The sequence below is a fragment of the Muntiacus reevesi genome, chromosome 11, assembly GCF_963930625.1.
Source record: "Muntiacus reevesi chromosome 11, mMunRee1.1, whole genome shotgun sequence".
Taxonomy (NCBI): Eukaryota; Metazoa; Chordata; class Mammalia; order Artiodactyla; family Cervidae; genus Muntiacus; species Muntiacus reevesi.
The window spans coordinates 23,953,932-23,977,784 of record NC_089259.1 but is presented as its reverse complement, the minus strand read 5'-3'; the positions used below and the strand labels follow the sequence as shown (position 1 = coordinate 23,977,784).

Genomic DNA, 23,853 nt, shown 5'->3' with positions numbered 1-23,853 from the left:
ATGAGCAGATAGTGAGGTTTCTAACAGTGAGGTTTCTAACTAAGGGAAGAGAATTACCAGTTAAAGACCAACAATTTAATTGCTGATTTTCTGAAGAAAAAAAAAAACCCAATAAGCTGATTGATACTCCATTCTAGACAGTATATATATTTTTGAATTTTAAAGGGTGTGTATAATTTCCAAAAAACAGTCTTATAATCGTGGCAGTTTAAAATAAAACACATCATTTGATAGCCTCTGGGAAAAGCATACATGCCCATGAGAAAAAAATTCTGTCTGAATGAAATCTATGCTGAAATCAGTTTCTTTTTCCCCTATACCCATCAAATAGAAGTCATTATAGTGTAATAATTACATAAATTTCTATCATGTGGGTGAATCAATAATTATATCCCATTATTAAATTGTCAAATGATCTCTATAGGACCATCATTTATGAAAGGCACTCCTTCCACCTCTCACTTATATTCTGCCTCACAGCAGAACGTCGTTCCTTTGCAATCCAACTTTAGTTTGAGTTGGGATACTTTTAATGCCAGGGCTCCTTCATCAGGCGATGGTCCCCTGAGCCTAATCTTTGCACTTTAAGAATGGGAACAGGGGTATGGAGTATACATTAACTTACCCAGTGCCATTCTGAAAGCTAAGCACAAAGGCAGTCACACTGGCTGGTTTCTAACTCCCGTCCTGTGCCTGCTGACCTACCCCAGGTTTTTATGGAGGGTGTGGACATTTATCTGAGGGAGAAGCTTTCTGGAGAAGATGCATAAATGCATCTATTATGGTCCGTGAGCTCCTCCTGAAATACTCCCTCAAATTTACAGCCATATTCTCTTTCATTTGAAATATTAATCATAGTGGTCAACATGTGAATTGTGCTTTAGAATCTGACAAGGCACCATTTCAGTTATTTCTCCAAAAAGTCAAGTATTTTGAGCCTGAGTTAAGTGGGTGATTTTTTTCACAACTTTGTAGTGGATAAGGAGATTAAATCAGTTTGCAACTAATGCACAACTCAGCATCACACAGCCCATTCTACAATAAGTCTATCACCAGTTGCTATAGTCTCCATGGAAACATGTTGGTGATGAACTGAGAAACTGATACTAAATTGCATTCAAAATGGTCCAGTCATGATATTTAGAAAGAAATCAGTGAACTTTTAATCTTCAAATACTAACTGAAGGTTTTGAGGGCGATCTACTTAGATGAAGTTTTAATAAACTCATATGGAATAGGTTTCAAAATTTATCCATGTTTGATTAAAGTAGGATTTCCCCTCCCATCTGTGTTGTCTGTCCACTGAAGAATTGCCCTAAAGTTCCTGCTCTCAGTCATTATAAGATTCCCAGAATATTGTGAACAAAGCATTCTTGAGCAACCAAGGCAAACTTAACCAAAGACTAATTCAAATAAAAGGCCAGAAAAAACGAAAACAAACCCCAAAATGACAGGTGGGAAAAGCACCCTCTCTAGCAATTGTAAAGCCTCGGCAGGAGCAGAAAAGCAGTTCTTTTCATGGACAAGCGTGCTGGCAGTCCATTCCAAAAGGAAACTGTGGAAGCAAACATTTTGGAATAGACTTATGTCTTGAATGAATGATGAAAGCAGAGGATAGAATGTCTGGTTTCCCTGAGAAGCACCATGAAATTGTTACTTTCAAAAATTACTGACTGAATGTTAGCTGATAACAAAGAACACTGATGAAGACAGGAAGGACAGTGTGCTTCTACACTGAATTTCCTCAGAAAGAACAGAGAGAGAGGGCCAGAACAACAACTTGTATATTATATCCCCAGCAGTGCAGAGGAGAACCAGGAAGGAGTATGCATTCTACTTAGTGTTGTCAGGATGCTCCTGAGCCAGTGACTCACACTCATGTAACTCCCTGCTGAAAGGGCTCAGTCAAAAATCACGATATGCGAACAGTCCAGGGAAGTGTATGCACGCACTCATGCCACCTGCAAATTCTGGAAGCTCCTATCAAATATTCAGTAACCCAAATCTGAGACTGGTTGTATCTAATAGGTCATTCATTTATCTTTGTCTCTTTTCTGGAGTTCTGAAACAACCAAAAACAGAAAAGAGAAAGAAAAACACCAGTAGAAGTAGTTAAATATTCAATATTGCTGACAAGAATGATGTGTACTTAGCAGCATAAATACTTTTAAAAATTTGACATAGTGTCTAAGTTGTTTGTTTGGAAAAGAAAAACAGCTCAAGTGATTTCACAATGAATTCGCTGTTAAAATGTACACACTTAGGGGAAAAAAAGAGGAAATTATTAAAAACTCAAGTAATCTGGGACTTGAATATATTTACTCTGGAATATGACACCAGGAAGTATGAGGTTTCATTATTTCTCTGCCCAATTTAATCTTTGCCTAGAGCTGCTATCAAATTGCATGTAGTGTATATCTGTATGTATGGAACAGAGGAAAAGAAAAAAAAAAAAGGCTTGTGCAGCCACATCAACAAAATTGTAAATGTTAAAAGACTCTCCACTTTGAAAACAGACATTCCTAAGGAGCAAGAAATCGTGATTTCTTTGGGTGTTCACAGCAATTCAGTTTCACTGAAAATCTCAGTGGGTAAGCGTCCTGCCATGTTTTTGGCTTTCATTTAAGTCTTGTACAAAGATCTATAGTGTTCCAACCTCCCTCTGCCATGTCTCAGCTCCCCTTCCCTCCCAGGTCCTGGCAGAAGGACACTAGGAACTTTTTTCTCAGAGCCCAGAAGTTTGCACTGGCACAGAGTCCAGTGTGGGGGAGGTTTTCTGCTTAAAAAAAATAAATCATGAAATTAATATATACTGCAAGGCACCCTGGAGGTGTTGGATAATGATGCAACTCCCACGGAAATGATCAGCAAAAACACATCGTATATATAAGCCCCAGACCTCTCCCAGTGCTTTCCATGGTCGAGCTGTCTAAAGAAATGACCCATTCCGCTGTCTCTGGGTGGAATCTCCTGAGTAATGCCTGTCTCTTAGGTGGATTGCTTTGAAAAAGTTATAGGTGGATATTTCAGATGCTTACTGCTATGACAGAAACTCCAGCTGCTGTGCTATTCGGTTTGGGACCTGTGTTGAAATGCTTCTTTATCTTTCCCGCTACTGACAGCTGATGTTCATTTTCTGGGAGGCCGTCATCCTGGAGGGGAAAAAAAAAAAGAAATAAAAAAAAAAAAGGAGAAGAAAAAAAAGTGAAATAAATGGGAAATGAGGCCAAGATATTCCAGTAACAGGCAGTGATCTTAAAATTCATAACATTTCAGGAAGAAACCAACCAGTGTCCCCTCATTAAACACTGTTGTTGGAAGTACTGCTCCAAGGGCTCCTTCATGTCCACATTTGCTCTGAAATTAATTTGATGTGTCATTTCACCCTCTTACTTTGTCCCTAAATAAAAATTTTCTGTGTTTGGTTATTAGTAAAATTGATTCCAGTCATCACTCTAGAGACATATGTCAAAGAGCAAGTTAATCTGGGCAACCAAAAAAAAAAAAAAATCTAAAAAACATTTTTTTTCCCCCTAACACAAGAGTTTTATCCTCTTAGCCCATAATTCTGTCCCGAAGTGAAGGGAAACTGATGCACCTGGGCTCAGGCAGGAGCCCCTAAATAAACTCAGTCTGGTTCCACAGCCACTCGACCAGCCACTCTATAATCCCAGGCAGCTTTCCAGGGGGCAGGTTCTTGCTTAAGTTTTATGTTTGTTTATGTGTGTTAGTTTTGGCTGTGCTGGTCTCCCTTGTTGCTCAGGCCCTCCCCTCGTTGACGGGGGTCTGCTCTCACTGGTCACAGGCTCTCACTGTGACGGCTTCTCCTGCTGCAGGCACTGGCCCTAGGGTGATTGGGGTTCACTGTTCCATGGCACATGGGGTCTTCCCAGATCAGGGACTGAACTTGTGTCTCCTGCATTGGCAGGCGGATTCTTTACCACTGGGCCACCAGGGGAGCCCCCTTCCTTAAGTTTTTAATCCTTCTCGCGGCCCTCAACTCATCTGCTGTCATGACATACTCCACCCTGGGGCTCACGTGACCTGAGGCTTCTGCTCTCTGCCGGAGCCTTTTACAAGCAAGACTGGCCTGATTTCTCTCCTTTGCTAACTACTGTTAGAGTAACAAGAGCCAGGGTCACGTGCCACCATTTACGAGTGCGTGCTGAAGACGCTGCACGGTCCTGGAAGACAGGAAGGGTGTTCTGTGCACTATCGAATCCCCAGGTCTTAGCATGTACTTTGGCTCCTAGTAGATGCTTAGTAAATATTTGTGGGATAAATGAATGAATATATAATTGTTGCTATCTATTTAAACCAAAATTCCTGGCAAGACTTCAGTGTCATTCATCATTTCTTTCCCTACTTCCTCTCCATAATTTTGCATGGAATCTCTTGGCTCTACCCAGGAAAATATGTTTGCTGCTTTCCAAGCACAGCAAGCTTGCTCCCAGGTCCCTCCACATGGGATTTACTCCTTTTTTCAGCATTCAGCTATTTGTTTGTTAAGCTAATAGTAACTGCATGCCTGCAATGGGCCAGGCACCACAGTAAGTGATGGAGAAACAATAGTGACCAAAAACAGGCATGGTCTTTGCTCTTATGGACCCTGTGGTCCCTCTCTTTCTTCAAAACTTGGGTCCTAATCACCTGTTCCAAAACATTTCCCCTCTGTTAAGCACCATTCGTTACAATAGTTCTTCCATAAACTCCTAATGCTTTTTCATTATATATATTTGCACTATTTATATTCTTTTTTGTGTTAGGTGACCTTGTTTGTGTGTCTCTGTGTGTATATACACACAGAGATAAGTTTATATCTAACTGAATCTTTGCCCTGTTGTACCACATCTTTCATGTTTTCTGTAATCTTCTGTAATCCCTGCACACAGTGGATGCTCAATTTATGCTCTTCTTGTGCTGCTTTATTAACTGCTAGGAGAAGGAACACTTATTCTGCTTATTAAGTCACATCTGAAACCAAATCTAGATGAAGGGGTCTTTCCAATGATGTAGAGTGAATTCAAATTTTTTTTTAAATTCTGCATTGTGGAAAGAGATATAAAGTGAAGGTCGACTGGAGCAAAGCTGGGATGACACCTGAATGGAAAGTGCCGTCTGCAGTACCTGCCCTATGCAGGGCTGCGCTGGGGATGGTCAGGTGGGGAAAAGATAGCACTGCCATCCACCAGACCCTCCCGGGCTAACTGGGAGGCAGAGGTCACTCACCACGTCAAAGAGTAAACAGGCCAATACGGTAGAAGAGAGCTACTAGCAGGCAGTGTAGCCAATGGCTCAGCAAGAAACACCAGAGGAGTTTAGGGGAGAGAGGATGAGTCTTCAGTGAGCGCCAACTTCACGAGGAAGCCAGGATCCCACTAGGTCCCTGACGGTAGGAGCGTACTGACTGGTATGTGATGGGCGATGCTGGGGCATAGATGGGCCTGAGTGGGAAGCCACAAGGCATGTTTGCCATAGTCCACCACTCCCCCTCTATTAAGAGTTTCTGTGGGAGAGTGACAGCGAGAAAGTTGAAAGAGCAGGGGAGGACCAGAAGATCTGGAGTTGGAAGCCTTGGTCTCAGCGAGGAGTAAAGCAGTGCTCTTTAAGAGGGGTGCAAGGGCAGGACTCGTGAAGGACCACCCTCCCTTGATTCACTTCCCAACTAGACAAGTGAAAGAGAAGTGGGAGGACAATCCCAGAGAATTAGGGTTAGAGGGTCTAGAGTTTTAAACACAAAAGCAAACTCAGTGATGCATGGAAAACAGTTTTTCTTTTTGGTTAATGAAAAATAGCCTTGGAATCTAAGTTAGAATTTGAGGAGGATTTAAACATTTGACGAGATGAAATGATGTGTCTTTACTGAAAGCCTTACAAGTGTCTTATCTCTGGTGTAATTTGAGGTTTTGCCTGAAGGAAGAGAGGAAACAAGATAGAGTGGCGTCTCACAGGGTGTCACCTTCCAAATTATATGGGTACTTCTAGTCATCTGTTTTAAGATTTTTTTTAATGTGGATAATTTAAAAAATCTTTATTGAATTTGGTTACAGTATTGCCTCTGTTTTATGTTTTGGGGTTTTGGCCCAAGGCATATGAGATCTTGGCTCCCCCACCAGGGGTTGAACACACAACCCCTGCAAAGGAAGGTGAAGTCTTAACCACTGGACCACCAGGGAAGTCCCTCCAGTCATCTCTTAACAGAGCTCCAGGCTATGTAAAGCAAAGCCATTTGTATGAGCTTCAGATTATAAAATGAGCTTCCCTGGTAGCTCAGCTGGTAAGGAATCCTCCTGCAATGCAGGAAACCCCAATTTGAAGCCTAGGTTGGGAAGATCCCCTGGAGAAGAGACAGGCTACCCACTCCAGTATTCTTGGGCTTCCCCGATGGCTCAGATGGTAAAGAATCCGCCTGCAATGTGGGAGACCTGGGTATGATCCCTGAGTTGGGAAGATCCCCTGGAGGAGGCCATGGCAACCCACTCTGGTATTCTTGCCTGGGGAATCCCCAGAGGAGCCTGGCGGGCTACAGTCCATGGGGTTGCAAAGAGTGGGACACGACTGAGCGACTAAGCACAGCACTAGATTATAAAACAGTAAGGAGAGAAAGGGGTAAGGAGGGGAGCAGAGTTAAAAGAGAAAGGCAAGAGACAACCATTACGTGGCCCCATGCTAACTCTTCACATCTAGGATCTCCTTAGTCCCCAGATGACCTTCTGCACTGTGCGCTGTTAGTCCCATTCTGAAGATGAGCAAACTGAGGCTCTGCAAGGTTAAAAATCTGCTCAAGGTCACAGGGCTAGAAACTGGCTGACTCAAGCCTGAACCAGGTTGAAACTCTGTCGTCTTCCCACCACACTGCGTTGCATTGTCAAGGGTATTCAAGGGCATCCAGGGTGTTAGCTACAGACAGGGGTCCTGCGCTGTTAAATGGAAGGACTCAGTGAGTCAGCTTTTCCATGATTAAAGTAGTACAAAGGTAAGGAGGATTGAATCAGGGGCTGAAGACACCAGAGGACACGTGGACAGGGCTCAGTGGAGGTTGAGAAAAATTTGGATGGAGTTCAGTAAACAGGATGCTGAGCACTTCCGGGGGCCCAGAGGAATGTAGTTAGAAACTTGAAACTTCTACATCTAGGGACACTGGCCATCCACTCATCTGGGATGTGGGGAGGTGATCCCTTGAGCTCTTGAAACATCTGTGGAGCAGGCAGTGGTGGAAGGCCTAGCTGGTCCTGGGTGACAGGAAGGTGCCCCGCGTCGCAGTGTGGGCCTGTGACAGGTGCGTGCAAACGTGAAGGCAACAGCTAGAAGGGACTCATGGGAGCAGCCGCTACGTAACTTCCCGAGGGAGGATCAGCCTTACTGCATTCTCTTCTCCTCACTTCCCCAGCACTGCCATCTGTGCCAGAAACTTCTCTTACCTGGCTTCTTCTTCTTCTTCTTCTTCTTTTAACCTGCCAGTTTTCCAGCTAAGAGTTGACTCTCTCACCACGCACACAGTGGACTTCGTTATCATTTCCCGGCTCTGTCCTGGTCCTAATCCCCTGTCAGACTCCTAGCAACTCTTTCAGATGCTGGGGCCTGGGGGTTCAGGCCTCCAGCTTTAAATTCTGCTGAAGGTTTCAGCTTCCCTTGGGTTACGAGTTCATGCTGAAGCAATGAAAGTAGTCAAACAACCTTACAAGCTGTCAGGGATGCTTCTGACTTCATAAATCTTAAAACATTTCAGGGTTGTGTTTTTTTTTCCCCCCAATGAAATAAGGTGTCTCCACTAGAGAAGGTAAAACACATACACGAGTGCACACACACACAACTAAAAATCTGCAGTCTCTACATCAATTTTGAAGTCTTTGAGCATAATTGGATTAAAAGACAAGCAACTGGCTTTGCAGAGCCCTAAATCTGTACCTGAGTCATCCAGATTGATGATGGAGATTTAGCTAACTTACTATATTGCCTCAGTAGAATAAATAGGGCCATTAAAAACATCTATTTTTTAAATATATATATCTTCATCGCCATTATCCTGAATAGATGGATGTGCCAAAAATGTGCTATGAATTTTCCCAAACGTGACAAACCTGGCAGTATGCTACGAATAGTTACAGTATTATTACCATACGTTCTGGTATGTAGTCTCCAGGAGTAGTTTCTGAAGTTTGACACAGGCTGGTTGCGGTTTGAGGTTAGTGGTTTTTGATTTAGAAATTCCCGTTCACTACTTGGCAGAGCATTGCAACTGACAAGAACAAAATTAGTTTGCAAAATGGAAAATGAACTCTCCCAGCTGTATGCAGGAGACCTAGCCTCCTGGTCTCCATTCCTCAAGCGGATGTTGGGGAGGCTGTCTGAAGAGGTGTGGGGCTCAGTCATGAAGTCATTCAGTGAAGTGAATTCCTCTCTCTCTGAGGGAAACCATTCCAGGGGTCGTGCTTTAGAAACCTTCCTTCCTTTATGGAGTTTTGTTTTTGAATCATGGATCTGGTTCTCGGTCTACTCACTGCCAGACTCTATTATTAATAATACCTGTAAATTTATGAGAATCGTGGCAGTCTGGAATGGTTCACTACCAGAATATCCTGACTTGGTTTTAAACAATCTCAAGTCCATTATCGCACTCTCCAGTACTGGGTCCATCTCACAGCCCTCGACTCTTAACCATTCCCAGCTGGATGACATCTCTGGATTCTGACTCCCTTGTCTCAGCCCTCTGCAGTGTCCACAGTTCACACTGCTCTTGGGGAGAAAATGTGAAGTAAATTAATATCTATCTTGGAGGAAGGAGAGGGTAAGCTGCCCAAACACAAAGTGGAATTCCACGTCCTCATTTACAGCTTATAAATACAGACAGGTGGTTTTATTTATTATTACAGTATCATTGGGGATTCTCTTAATTTCTAGCAACAATTAGATGAATGCCTATTTACCTTTGTATGGGTAGTTAGTACTGAATTTTATGAGCACAGAAGAAAAAACATGTTATCTAGGTTCTTTTTTTTCTCCTTCCTCTTTTTTTTTTCTTTTTGAATATCTTGGCAAGGTAGTATCTTTTCAAAAGAATAGGTAGGTGAGAAAAAAGAGGTAAAAATTTAAAGGCCAGGAGGGTGATAGGAAGTCTTGCCTTGACTAGGTAACTATCCTTGACTTATTTAAACCTGCCCTTTCCTCTAGACCAGAGGTTCTCTGTCTTGGATTCACATTATAATTTGTTGTTGTTTAGTCACTAAGTTGTGTCCAACTCTTTTGCAACCCCATGGACTGTAGCCTGCCAGGCTTCTCTGTCCTTGGAATTTCCTAGGCAAGAATACTGGAGTGGGTTGCATTTCCTTCTCCAAGGGATCTTCCCCATGCAGGGATGGAACCTGCATCTCCTGCTCTGCAGGCAGATTCTTTACCACTGAACCACCAGGGAAGCCCCACATTATAGTCACCCAGCAGCCTTTAAAATTCCTGATGTCCAGGCCAGTGAGGATCAGTATCAGACTCTCTAGAGGCAAAACTCAGGCATCAGACCACATCCTATCGACCTACTAATTTTTGTGCTAAAGATTTCTTTGAGTCTCAGTTTCGTCATCAGGAAAATAGTTGAAAGTGGAACACAGATTTGTAGATTTATAGCACTGAGATGGACCTTCACCGATGGTATGAGGAGAATAACATGAGGTAAGATATCAAAACTTTGAAAATAAAAATCCAATAACAGGGGACCTCCCTGGCAGTCCAGTGGTTAAGAGTTTACCCTCTTTCTCACGCAGGGGGTGTGGGTTTGATCCCTAGTTACAGAGCTAAGATCTCACATGCCTCCTGGCCATAAAACTGAACATAAAATACATGGGAAATGCTCTAACAAATTCAATAAAGATTTTTTTTTAACATCCAGTAACAACAATCTATTTGAAATATAATGCTGATAATTTAATCCTAATTACAAACAAGAAAGCACTTTGGAACTGTCATTTAAGCTTATGAACTTAATCACTAACCTGCATTTTTCTACCAACAAATTGTCATTTGGAGAAAAAGTGACTCAACCTTATTCCTAATCCCTGGAACGGTCCAGATATATTATTGGCTATTCCACTCTCATATGTGCCTAAATCATATGGTTCCCCACTAGATGAGGAATAAGGTAAATACTCTTTGCCAGGGCAGTAAGTGTTGGTATTCTGCAGCTACGTTAAGAGAAGGCTGTGACATCGGAGAACACAACAAGCTGATAATCACAGGATCCATGTGGAGTTCAGAGCACACAGACAGGATGTTTGTTTTGGATGAAGGGTTTCGTCCTTAATCCAGTTTCTCATACGCCGGTGTTGATCACAGTTTGCATTTCATCAGTACGTAGCCACAGATGATGGAGTCACTGCCTGCTTCTCACTCAGAGTCTCCAAACACTTACCAAGTACCTACAGAGTACAAGCACCTAAGACTGTCTGCTCAGGCCCTTCATATATGGTGAAAAAAAGTGAAAGTGAAAGTTGCTCAGTCGTGTCTGAGTCTTTGCAATCCCATGGACTATACAGTCTATGGAATTCTCCACGCCAGAACACTGGAGTGGGTAGCCTTTCCCTTCTCCAGGGGATCTCCCAACCCAGGGATTGAACCCAGGTCTCCCGTAATGCAGGCTGATTCTTTACCAGCTGAGCCAAAAGAGAAGCCCAAGTATACTGGAGTGGGTAGCCTATCCCTTCTCCAGAGGATATTCCTGACCCAGGAACTGAACTAGGGTCTCCTGCACTGCAGACAGATTCTTTACCAACTGAGCTATGGGGACAGTAATGATCGTCCCCAGGTTACCCACGGTCAGCCAGCGCTCTTTCCAGGGTCTGCAGCCCTCTCCCAGACACCTGGCTGCACACTGATGCTGCCTTCATCCCTCTGGCTCCTGGGAACCATCCGCTGAGAGGCCTCGTTCATGACTCTTCCGACAGCAGAGCAGAGGTCCAGACACCAAGGAGCCCCCATAGTGTATAAAGAATAATGGGAGCCTAGGGGAAGCACCTTGAGTAACGTTAAAACAAGTGACTCTTGTTGACTAGATTTTCTTTCAGTTCTCTTGCCCTCATGCTCTCCGTTTCATAAGAGACTGCCTTTCCAGTTCCAAGTATGCCAGGTGAAAAGGGCATCAGAAAGCAATAGAGAAAATTAGGACAAATGGGAATGTGGGAAGAGCTTTCTGACGACTTCCTTAGGGCTTCCTTCCTCACAATTATTATTACATTCTCCACCCCTCCCTGCCTCCGGCTTAGGTGGCCTCTGCTGCAGTGATCAGATACGATTTGATCGCCAAATGCAAAATGTCTTGCTCACTGGGCTTCCTTTTACATTCCTAATTTATTTTTTGATCGGTATTGTTCATTTATTGTACTCAGAGACCCCAACAAACACTAAAGGCTGGCTGTGAACACTTGGATACATATTTTTTCCATCTGTTATTTTGAGACAAAGAAAATAATCAGTTTTTTGACTAGTTACTACATAATTTCAAAACTTAAGCAGTCCCTTTACACATTTTTTTTTGCTAAAATTGCTATTTTCTGTTAGAATTTAAAATGTTAGAATTATATTAAAAGGTATTTAAAATTTTTAAATCTCCTAGATAATGCCTTAAATGTTATCCATCCTTTTATTTTAAATAATTTTATTTATTTGTATGTTTATTTTTCATTATTCTTCATTGCTGCCCGGGCTTTTCTCTACTTGCGGCAAGCGGGGGCTACTCTCTAGTTGTGGTGTGTGGGGTTCTCATCACAGTGGCTTCTCTTGTTGCGGAGCTCGGGATCTAGGGCGCGTGGGCTGCAGGACTTGCAGCTCCCGAGCTCTAGAGCACAGTCCCAGTGATTGTGGTACACAGGCTTGTTCCAAGGCATGTGGGATCCTCCCGGATCAGGAATGGAACCTGTGTCCCCCGCACTGGCAGGCAGATTCTTTACCAAGTCTTAATTTCATTTCTCTACCCAACTGAGTTGGAATATATTGATGTAGGGTCATTTGCTTTGCAATCAGGGTGAGGGATTATTGTGTTTCCAATAGCAACCCAGGCACCTCACATGTGCCTCCCACTCACAAAGACAAATTTGCTCCCATTCACAAAGTTCTCTTAGGGCAAACATCCATATCCTGCCTCAGCTGGCGCTGCCTGACTTCTCTTCTCAGCCTCCTCCAGGAAGAAGGTCTGACTCCTTGTCCTCCGGGAAGCCTTCCTTCCATCCAACCTCCCCCCAGAGCCCAGCAGGGGTGGCCCTTCTCCCACTGCCAAGCTTTATCAGATTGAGCTCCTGGAGGGCAGGCCCGGGCAGGTGGTGGTCCTCTGATGAAAATGTATTTCAGATCTAAAATGGCTGCTTGTAACCTATGAACCTCTTTCCTCCACGGCTCTCTGTGAGCCTTCCAAGGCGGTGTTTCAAATTCAGATTTTCCACCGTATTCTGTGTGGTCACACTCTGAATGTTTCCAGTGCTAACATGCAGGGTGACAGTTTGAGGACCGTGGGCTTTTAATTAGCACACAGATCAGTCCCAAACAACTGCTGCCCCCAGGGAAGCCTGCAGCTGGCCTGGGCCTCTTCCACCCTGGACGGCTAGGGAGAGGCACCGTGACCCACTCTGGAAAGACTGCGACCTTGCGTGACCAACTGTGACAGCACGCACTCATCTGCAGCATTCACAGTGCTTTCTTGTACAACAGAGAGGGGCAGACGCAGTGTGGAGCAGGACTTGGAGTGAGGGTGCCTGTTGCCAATCGTGTTTCAGTCACAAGCCCAGCTACTTTGGAAAGGTCATCCCTCGTAGCCTCTGTCTTTTCATTTGTAAAATGGGCATAATAATACCTACCCTGCCTATCTTGTAGGTTCCTTATTAGATTTGTAAGAGATGATTCCTAACCTTTCCAGCTTCAAAGAAAAGGAGAACTTTTTGCTCAGCACCGTGGGGGTAAATGCTAAGGTTGTAAAGCTGGAGATGACGGCTCCTGGACTCTGCCTGACTGTCCCCTCCCCGGCGGCTGCGAGGATGCATCTTTACACATCTGTATACCAGTTGGGGAGCTCTGCTGTGTCCAAACAGTTAACAAACCTTAGCCGTATACCCACACATGCTCACATTCCTATACATTCTCCGGTCATGTAAATATATAACCTCCTAGGACTTCCCTGGTGGTCCAGTGGTTAAGAATCCACCTGCTGATGCAGGGGACACGGGTTTGATCCCTGGTCCAGGACGACTGCACACACTGCCAGGCAACTAAGCCTGTGCACCACAAGAGACAGCACTGCAAGGAGAAGCCTGTGTACCACCCACTAGAGAGGAAAGCCTCCACTTCCTGCAACTAAAGAAAGCTCATGTGCAGCAAGGAAAGCTCAGCACAGCCAAAAAACAAACAAACAAAAAACCCTCCTTGTGGAGTGGGAGGAACCAGGTTCAGATGTGTAAAGTGCTGAACCTAGGCCCATGGCCATCAAGTGGCAACAATGAACAAGCTCTCAAGCTCCTGTCACCTCAGGTAGAATCTGTCTCAACACTGCGCTTTCAATCATAACCTCATCCTCAGTCACTAGTTACCTTGGGAAAACACACCCAACCAATCACCAAAGTGGTAATTCAGAGAAATGGAACATTTTGTTGCCTTCATTTTACAGCCAGACCCCTCAAAGCGCTGGCAAAATTCATATCAACGAGAACTGATGATGTTACACCTGCCTGTGTCTGCATCTATATCCAAATCTACGTCTGTCTGCTGTTCTGACCGCAAAAATCGTTAGACCCAAGAATGGACTTCCACACATGTCAGTAAGGGCTGTAACAGCCCGCAGGTTAGATGGTGCTAGTGGTGAAGAATCTGCCTGCCAATTCAAGAGATGTTAAGGGGCGCAGGTTCGATCCCTGGGTTGGGAAGATCCACTGAAATAGGAAATGGTATCCCACTCCAGTATTCTTGCCTGGAAAATTCCATGGGCAGAGAAGCCTGGTGGGCTCTAGTCCAGGGTCGAAAAGAGTTGGACACGACTGATTGAGCATGCACACGGGGTTATAAATTAATCTATGTGAGATGCTTAAAATTGTCCTAGGCAGACACTATAAGCCAAACACTCTGTTAGTATTTATTATTACGATAATTCAAAACAAACCATATCAATCAGTTAAAAAGATAGAGAGGATCAAAAAATAATGACTCTGCTCTGGAGACTTCTTTCGCAGCAAAAGAAACATCATCAGATCCTTGTACTCAAATAGCAGCAGCAGCATCTGGGAGCTTTTAGAAATCTAGAGCATCACATCTCCGACATTACCATCTGCATTTTAATAAGACCCACAGGTGACTTGTGAGCACAGGCATGTTTGAGAAGTGCTGCACGGGAGAACTCCAGGGCTCGGGCAGAGACCCTTGGGTCACTGGTATTTTTGGTTAGAAAATGATGCCAAAGCAGCACTGACTCAGAAAATCTGCTCTGTCTTATTGATGGATTCAGTCCTAATCTGGATCAGAGAATGTAGGTTGCAGGGTGGGGGGTGGCGACCATGTGCAATCCCACCCCCCACTCCCATGGAAGGCAGTCCCATCTGAATCAAATGAAATGCTTTGTGCAAGGGACCGTGAGAACACATGTCAGCACAGATACATCAGAGGCCCTCGTGGAACAAGGCTGAGATCCTGGAACTGTTCTGGCATGTTTGAAGGGGAGGAACAGACGCAAACACAACACTTGAAACAGGAGGCAACATCATTAGGAAAGTTGTGATTTTAGAAAGGGAGCTTTAGGAGTAAATTCAGGGAAGGGAGAGAGTCACTTACGTTAACCCAGGGATGTTCGAGGACCTGCACGGCCGAAAATCGCTGATCGACATCCACCAACAGCATCATAGTGATGAGCTCCTGTTAACAAGAAACATTTGATGTTGTTTGTGTCTAACACTGAAAGTAAAAACTGGCTTTTTCAAATGCAGAGGTTCTCTTTTATCTTGGAAAAGCATTTGTAAAAGCTCTAACCTTAAACACATCAACTCAACTTACCTTTTAAAGGAAAGGTGAATATTTGGAATTAAAAATATACACCTTGTAGTTGAGGTAAAAATATAAAGTGAAAGGTTTAAAATCACTTTCATAAAAATGCTTTTAGTAGAAGGAAATAAAGTACATGGATGAAAGAATTAATATTCCTTTCTTTGTCTAGCATTTTGCACTTTAAAGACAGAGTCCTAAATTACTTTAACATAGAAATAACATTTTTAAAACCCCTTAACAAAATTTTCACTTTGCCAGCTGAAAGAAAAAATGGATTTTTTTTCCTCCTAACTGCAAGAGCATATTTGGGTTTGAAAGAAAGAATGAGGAAAGACATATGGAATTGCCAACAGCTAGTTGGTAAAATAGAAACTGTTCTTTAGCAGCCAAAGAATTCAGAGGAAATATGTTAAAAATGATTCACAAATTTCCAGAACAATCAATAAAAGTAAAATAGAACCATTAAGAAACAAATTATTAAATGGTTCTGAAATGAATGCATCTCTGCCATGAGCTCAAATTTATTTGCCCCAGAAGAGCACTGCGTGGGGTTTACTGATGAAGTCTGTCAGACGTTTGTCTCCTCTGGATTAGAAGTTCCCACGTAACAAAACGGCTAGATAACGTATTACCTGGTCCCTCACCTGCACAGGCTCTAAGTACTGCTCCACAGCGGGAATCATTTATTCCCAAAGATGTACAGATTCGACCTGTCCTCTCTAACTTGGGCCAGGACTTAACTAACACGACTACTGTGTGTGTGATGCTCCTTGCAGGGTGCTGAGGGGTTGCAGGCGATGCCCTCTGCCCTCCAGTTATGGAGGGCCAGCACTGGGACTTGGGCACGTTCCTAAAGAACCTGCTCACAGGTGAAAACTTCTCTACCCCCACCTCTGCAGCTGTTATCACCCCATCTCCTTTCACCTCTGTGGTTCTTCTTGGACACTTCTCTCAACTCCACACATTTTCATATGTCCAGAGGTAGATTCCTGGATAGTTGAAGAAAATGAGAGATTTGGGCTGGGTGTGCACCATTTTCTATGGAAAGTGGTCAGGCCTAAAGAGTCAGATTTAAAATTGTACTTATACTCAGGATACAGTCAAAGAAGAAAAACAGGTACACTGAATGATCAGAAGATAATTAGTTGCCAACATCAGTTTTGCAAAAATTTAAGTCAATGCTTGGAAACATAAACTTAAGGAGTCAACTAAAAAGTTTTCTTTTTTTTCTTTTATTTTTTTTCCATTTATTTTTATTAGTTGGAGGCTAATTACTTTACAATATTGTAGTGATTTTTGCCATACATTGACATGAATAAAAATATGGAACGCTTCATGAATTTGCATGTCATCCTTGAGCAGGGGCCATGCTAATCTTCTCTGTATCGTTCCAATTTTAGTATATGTGCTGCCGAAGCGAGCACAAGTTTTCTTTTTATAATCTCAGGGTCTACTAATGTCTCTGTGTAAGATTTTCATAGTTTCCTTAGAGGTTGCTCTTTTAATGACAAAAACAATATGCTTTGTTCCTTGCTGCCTCTAAATCCTGGCTGTCTTCCGAGGTCCAAGTTACACCATGGCTTCCCCACCATGTCTTTCTTGGTCATTTTAACTCATGTTGAGCATCTTCACTTTGACTGCCTGACAGATCATTTAATTCACTCATTCTTTTATCCATTCATTCAGTATACGTTGAGTATCAGTTATGTCACTATTTAGGCACTGAGGTATAGTAATGAATACAACAGACAAAAATCCTTGTCTTGATGGAATTTATATTCCAGTGAGGAGAGTTAGAATATGAACTCCATAAATGGGATATATCCACAATTCTATATCTAGGTAGTGAAAGTGAAAGTCACTCAGCTGTTTCTGACTCTTTGCGACCCCATGGACTATACAGTCCACGGAATTCTCCAGGCCAGAATACTGGAATGAGTAGCCTTTCCATTCTCCGGGGGAATCTTCCCAACCCAGGGATCGAACCCAGGTCTCCTGCATTACAGGTGGATTCTTTACCAGCTGAGCCACAGGGGAAGCCCAAGAATACTGGAGCGGGTAGATATCTAGGTAGGCAGACAGACACAGACAGGTAGTTAGATGGTAGACCAGATGGATGTAACAGTGTAAGTGTTACAAAGGAATATGAAGCAAATGACAATAATGTCAGCCAGGTAGGGGTTCAGAGCTGCAAATGGAAATAAGATGTTCTGGGAAAGCTTCACTGAGAAGATGACATCAAGCCAAGACTTGAAAGAGGTGAAACAATAACCTATATGGAAATCTGAGCTGGGCCCAAGCCTGGTGCGGGCAGAGCATAGCTAAAGGCTACAGCAGTGTAACTGCAGTGACCACAGTGAGTGATGAGCCAGGGGAGCAGAGGCACCTGACGAGGTGGGTGACTTGAAGACTGTGAACGCTTGGGAAGGCTAGTAATTATGACTAGAATGCATACAGAAAGCATATTTACCATATCATTTGCTTCTTTGCACAGGATGATTCAGAATCAATAACTGCACGGAGACAGAGGCTATAAGGAAGAGGAAGGCACTGAAAGCCAAAACCCACCTTTGCAGAATCGGAAACGTTATCCCAGTATGGAGAAGGGAAGTCCACTTGCCCCATCAAAATCTGATCAAAAAGCACTTCCTGGTCATCACCGCTTCTGTTTAGACACAAGACAATAACAAGGAATGAACACAGGAAAATGCCAACTCACGGTATGTCTTTTCATCCTTATGCATTGGAGGCCTTCCTTCCCCCGTAATGTGTAAAACGTGTGTTTTTAAGCAATTCAAAATGTCAGTATGGAACTGTTTTGGCAAATTAGGAAAGAATGAGTTTTCAGATTATGTGAGCAAGATTTATGGAAGGCATGTAAACTAGCGTGCACAACATGGAAAAAATAACAAGTCCTTATTAAGCAAAAGGTAGTAAAGTTATGTTCTTTAACACAGCATTCCGTTCTTTTCCTGCTACGGGCTCCTTTATGCACGGAGGCTGAACGGATCACTCAGGGAATGGACAAGTGCTTTGTGGGTGCTGAATGAAGGGTCACTGCCCGTACCCACGGAATGGAGGGAAGCCACACAGCAGGATGTAAGTAATGACACCAGCCGCCCAGATGTCCACCTTGAGGCCGTACCTGAAAAGGTAAGTGACATCGCCATTAGCAAAGTCGGGCCAGGGCAAATCACGGAGCATGGTAAGACGAATGGTTCTGCTATCACAAACCAAACACCAGACCAAGCAAAAATTTTAAAAAATCCACAACTAACACTAAACTACAACCCACTGGCTAAACAAAATTCAAGAAGAGAGTAATAATTTAAAAAGAGACAATTTAAGGCACATGATTCAAAATCAAAGTAACGCTAGGGTCACATCTAAATATCAGTAAGTGAACATTTTCAGTAACAATGCTTATTATAGTCATATCAAGTTTGTTTTCTTTAATTATTATTTTTTATGAGGAGTATAATTGCTTTACAATGTTGCATTAGTTTCTGCTATACAATGAAGTGAGTTGGTTGTGCGTATACATATATTCCCTCTCTTGGACCTCTCTCGCACCTTGCCTCCATCCCACACCTAGGTCATCGCAGAGCACTGATCTGAGCTCCCTGCACTATACAGCAGTTCCCCACTAGCTACCTGTTTTACACATGGTGTAAATAACCTGTTTTACACATAGTGTATACATTCATATGTCAATTCGAATCTCCCATTTCATCCATCCCCCCCCCGCCCCGCTCCCCTTGGGTCTGTAAATCCATTCTCTATGTCTAGTTATATCAGATTTAAGACAAAGACCCTTGAGGAGACAATTTAGCTCCCAAATTTTAGAAATAATAATTACACATAAGACATTCTCTAATCTATAAAGCACTGGCATACATTATCTGATTTTGTTTTCCCAACAACTCTGTAACTTGTACAGGACAAGTATTATTGCCTGTTTTATAAGAAAGAAAATCTAACTTCAGAGGGGTAAATAATTTGGCTCAAGATCACACAATCAGTGGCACAGCTGAGTTCCAACCGACGTCTTCCAGGACCCAACCAAATTCTTCTGCCCCACACCACTCCTCCCCAGCGGGCCATCAGAGCACCCACCGGAGCATCGCCTGAGGTGGTACCTCGGAGGAGATCAGGCGTGGCCACAGATGTGGCTCCCAATCAAATCTGATGAATAAGAAAGTCCTCATTACCCTGCGTTGGGGATTTCTCTTCTCATCTGTTCTGTATTTCTGCCTTTCCAGTCTATGCATCCATAGTACAAGTAGAAAAACTACCTCCAGCCGTCACAGGGGAAGATACTATCTAGAGTGCTAGGTGGGGGTTGGCGCCACTCAGGGCTGTCTCTTCTTGCTCTCCCACCCTTCCCCCATCCTTCTGTTTAAAGACAGCGTTCAGAACCCTGCCAGTAATCCTTGGCAAGAAATGGGGCTTACTGAAAGAGCCATTTGCCCACCTAGACCTGGAGTTCAAAAGCTGACTCAGCTACTGTCATGAGCTTGTATCATTCATCAGAGACTGAGTTTTTCTACATGCAAAATGGGGATTATATCATCTACCGGAAGAGTAAGAATTAAATAAAGGAGTTTAGCACCTGGCATATGGTACTAGGTCGTTAGTAAGCATTAGGCCACTCCCTGATTCTAGAGATTTTCTTTCATCTGTGTTGGCTGATTCTAGAGATTTTCTTTCATCTGTGGTGGCTGCGCTCAGAAACAAGCCAACTCTCAGCGGCCCTCTGACGCCTGGGGGTGTCTGTGCTCACAGATGGTCCATAAGCTGCTAAGTGGACCAAAGTAGGACTGGAACTAGAGAATAAGGAGAGCTTAGAAGGAACCACAGGAACCACAGAAGTCACTCACCCCACACAGCAACGTCTGCTGCTCTTATCTCCCAAAGCTAGTTAATTACCATCACCCTATGTTTCTCTGCTAATTTGAATATTTTTTTACTAAGGGGTTAATAATGGCTGTTCTACCTTTAACAAAGGCCAAAAGGAAGGCTTATGCAAGACTGCAGTAATTGGCAACTTGATTGGGAAAACAGAAAAAATGGCTTCAACTTTTCAAGCTAAAAAAAAAAAAGTGAAAAATAGCTGACAGCTAGTTCTGTCTGGATGGAACAGAGAACTATTTCATTTATTCTCAAAGCAGACTATGTTGCAAGCACATCACTGAAATAAACACATGAAAAGCATTTACCCAGTCTCTGCAATGATTTCGGGAGCTACGTATGTCGGGGTACCACACACGGTGTACAGGGGGCCATCTACAATGGTAGCCAGTCCAAAGTCACCCAGCTTCAGCGATTTGCTGCCATCTTGGTGTTCATACACCTAAAAAAAAATTAAAAGTGAAACTGCCTTAAAAAAAAATAAGGACATTGTGGTGTAAAAATATGTTGACCTAAAACAAACAGACTGCCAGATATTTCTCTAGCAAACATGGATTTATTCAGGATCAGCAGACAATTGCAATGTGAAATCTGTACCCATGGCAAGTTACCTCCAAGTCCCCACATGGCAAGCGAAGGAAATACATTTACAGAGAGGAACAGGAAGTGGGAGGACTATAGAAACAAAGAGTCTATGGCTTTTCATTGGCTGAGTCCTTGCCAGGAAAGAAGAGGAGTCTCTCTTCTTCCTGTTGGGCTCAGTTATGGTCACAGGACATGAGAACGCCCCCTTCTGGTCGGCTGACTGTTAATAACTCCGATTTCAGTTTATCAATTTTTTTACATTTATTTTTCATAAAACAAAAATTCAGGAAACTATGCAGGGGTATACATACAAGAACATATTTATATTACTGCAAAATTAAGAACATGGTAAACACCCAGGAAATGAAAGTTCATTAAATTACAGTACGTTCATATAATGGGAGGCTACAGGACAGTTAGAATGGTGATGTGAATTTACATTTATTGAGATAAGTTAGATTTGGGAAGTGAGGACAGACTTCTGACTGGTTGCATATAATGTCTGCTAAAGAAAAAACATGTAGTAAGAAAAATGTCTGGAAGGACACTGTATTGGTGTGTCTGTCTCTGAGTGGTAAGATTATAGATTTTTTTTTCTTTCGATTATCTGTCTTTGACATTTGCTACAATTCAAATTGATATGCAGAACACAATGAAATACAGAAATATAGATTTTGTGCTAAAAAACAAAAAAGTATAGATTTTGTGTTTAGTGCAAAATATTCACTTTATGAAAATAATTATGTCTTCATTTTAATGTATCAGAAGTTTTAAAGATGCAGTTCTTTAGTAAATGGAACAAAAAAATCTACACATCTATTAAAACACTTTATTTTCAGTGCCGCATATTTCCAACAAGATCTATTTATATTTTTTTTATTAATAATTGAAAGGGGCATTAACATTTCATTTTACCTGTGGCAATTTGGAAAGATTTATCAGGTGCAGAGTAAGCATTCTGTCCAGTTTTCCTTATTAAGGCAGTAATAAGTCTTTCACCTTATTATAGTCTTTTTCTAATCTTTCACCCAACAAATCAAGAAAAGGATGCATGTGACCTCAGGCAAGTATTTACACTGCTTTAATTCTAGCCCACAATCAAACAAAATGGATCTGTTCTAAACAGTATCCCAAACAAGGTCTGTTATTTTAAAGAAAGTATCAAAGGGCTTTCAGAATTCTAATTCAGAGCCCTCCACTGGAATCAATAAGATACAGAAAAGAGAGCCACAGTAAAAGGCTAGGATTCCCAGTGAAGGCAGTCATCAGGGGATGCCTCAAGGAAATGGTGACGCTCTCTAGGTACATCAAAACAATCCTTCCAGCCCACCGGGGCCTGCATGTGCCCCTTTGTTGCTCTATGATCATCTGTACTTGCTAGAGCAGTTTGAACCTGGCGCACAGCAAGGCGCATCTCCACACATCAGGAGCATGGCTACCGTTCACACCGCATCTGCCCTCCTTTGGAAAAAGTAGATTCACTTCTCATTTCACTGCAGCATCAAGTGCAGATGTTTGGCCAGCTAAGCTGCAGTATCAGCAATGATCATTTGGATCTGCTTTGGCAGAAAAAAAGGCAGCCAGAGCCTCCTCTCTGGAGAGACTGTCTTTTCTGGGCAGAAAATGTTTGTTCACATTTTCTCCATACTTGGAACACAGAGTCCTCTCCCTGAGGGCTCAGCCACAATCAAGCGTGGGCTGCCTCAGGCAGGTATCCAGAGGCTTGGGGGGCCACCTGCACTTGGGCTGTTAGGGCAAGGACAGCTGTATGCTCCCCAAGGATGTGGCTTTGCCCAGCGGTCCTCTGAGATGGACACCGTCGTCCCTACTTTAATGAAGCAGCCGTCCAGCCCTGGTCGGCATCAGCAAGTTTGAATCATGGACTCTGAGGTATCAGAGATGCAAAACATAATATCCTCCCTGACTTAAACGCTCTCAGGCAAAAGAAATCCCTAAATTGTAGTCTTAGCATGTCAGCCATTCAGGTCATCCAAATGACAAGCAAATGTTTTTCATGAAAAGAAATCTGAGCTGGAAACACCTAGTAGATCATCTAGTTTAATTCCCAGACAGAGCAGAACTGTTTACTTCCCTAATTCCATTTTGTTACCAACAATCTCTTCGAAATGCAAAATAACCTCTTGCTTTGATGTTCTGTTAGGTCCAAACATTCATGCTGCCTGTTTTGTGAGGTTGTGCAGATTTCAAATTACACAACTCCATTTACACAGAGATGTTGTGGCTTGTTTCTAAACATACTACCCATAATCACCCAACTCTATTCAAAAGTTGGACAAAGGCAGATGTTGGCAGATGCAGTCATAAGTAACATTTTAGTTCTGAATATGACCATGTAATTCTCCTCCATGTACCAAAGGGTTTTTTAAGCATCTACATTTTAATAGGAATTCCATCTTACATATAGCCATATGCCAATTATACTTAATATAGCTAAGCAATAAAGTTCAAAGCTTCAACAACTAAGAAAAACCACTAAAGACTTACCTAAAATAAAGAAAATGAAGATTATTTAATGATAAAAATAAAACTAAACCAGCATCATTTAAATGAAATAGATAGAATCTATCATTTTAACGTTTTCATCTCTCTTTAATCACTACTATGCTTCTCTCTCTGTTTTTTTAACTTTGAAAACCATATAGCAGAATTTTCATGAACATATAAAGAGATTAAAGTGATGTTTAGGAGAGGCAATAAGAGCTAAGAGACAAAGGCCTAATCCATGTAATTGAAAACATTTCTAGACCCAAGTACATTTGAAATGCTTCAGCAAAATGCTTTTGCAGGTGAATAAATGTCCCAGCCTCTCGTTTGGAATTCTGTTTAACTTACTTACCATCAGGCAGGGCAGGAAACAAGGTTGCTTTGGGTTTTTCTCTGTCAACACTTGGGGAGAAGGATATAGAAGAATATATTGTCGTGTTTCCCTTCCTCTCGTGGGAGAGCGCCTTCCCTAAGTGCTATTGGATTGGCAAAAAAAATCGTGTTTTTCTGTGAAGAGCGACAGCAAACCCGAACGAACTTTTTGGCCAATCCGTCACAACGGGCCTCTCACAGCTGGGCCCCGAGAGCTCCTGCTGCCAGCTGAGCGGTACTCTCTCACCGCTCCCCCAGCCGTTTACAGCAGGGCAGGAACGAGGCGCTTTGAAAATGCAGTCAAAACTTTTGTTAAAAATCACAGATTGTGAAATGCATGTGCTTCAAATGTGTGTGTGTGTGAGCACACACACAATCTTTACAAAACCATCTCCAGAAAAGTATTTTGCCAAATGGCAGCTATAAATTCACTTTGAACTAAGTTTTTAATTAAATGTTAGGAGTCGGGAAAGCTTCTAA

General features: G+C 42.7%; 1 protein-coding gene and 1 non-coding gene across 2 annotated transcripts in view; both read right to left on the bottom strand.

Moving 5' to 3' along the window:
• DCLK1 (doublecortin like kinase 1) overlaps positions 1 to 23,853 on the bottom strand; it is a 335,403-nt gene that overhangs the window by 19,585 nt on the left and 291,965 nt on the right. The window contains exons 12-16 of the mRNA XM_065901788.1: positions 20,220 to 20,353; positions 18,068 to 18,145; positions 17,569 to 17,665; positions 14,791 to 14,871; positions 3,039 to 3,152 (exon numbers count right to left, since the gene is read on the bottom strand). Coding sequence (XP_065757860.1) covers positions 3,039 to 3,152; positions 14,791 to 14,871; positions 17,569 to 17,665; positions 18,068 to 18,145; positions 20,220 to 20,353 — 504 coding nt within the window. The remainder of the gene's footprint in view (positions 1 to 3,038; positions 3,153 to 14,790; positions 14,872 to 17,568; positions 17,666 to 18,067; positions 18,146 to 20,219; positions 20,354 to 23,853) is intronic.
• On the bottom strand, positions 16,318 to 16,424 carry LOC136144577 (U6 spliceosomal RNA). The gene has a single exon (XR_010658594.1). It is a non-coding gene; the product is annotated as a U6 spliceosomal RNA (small nuclear RNA).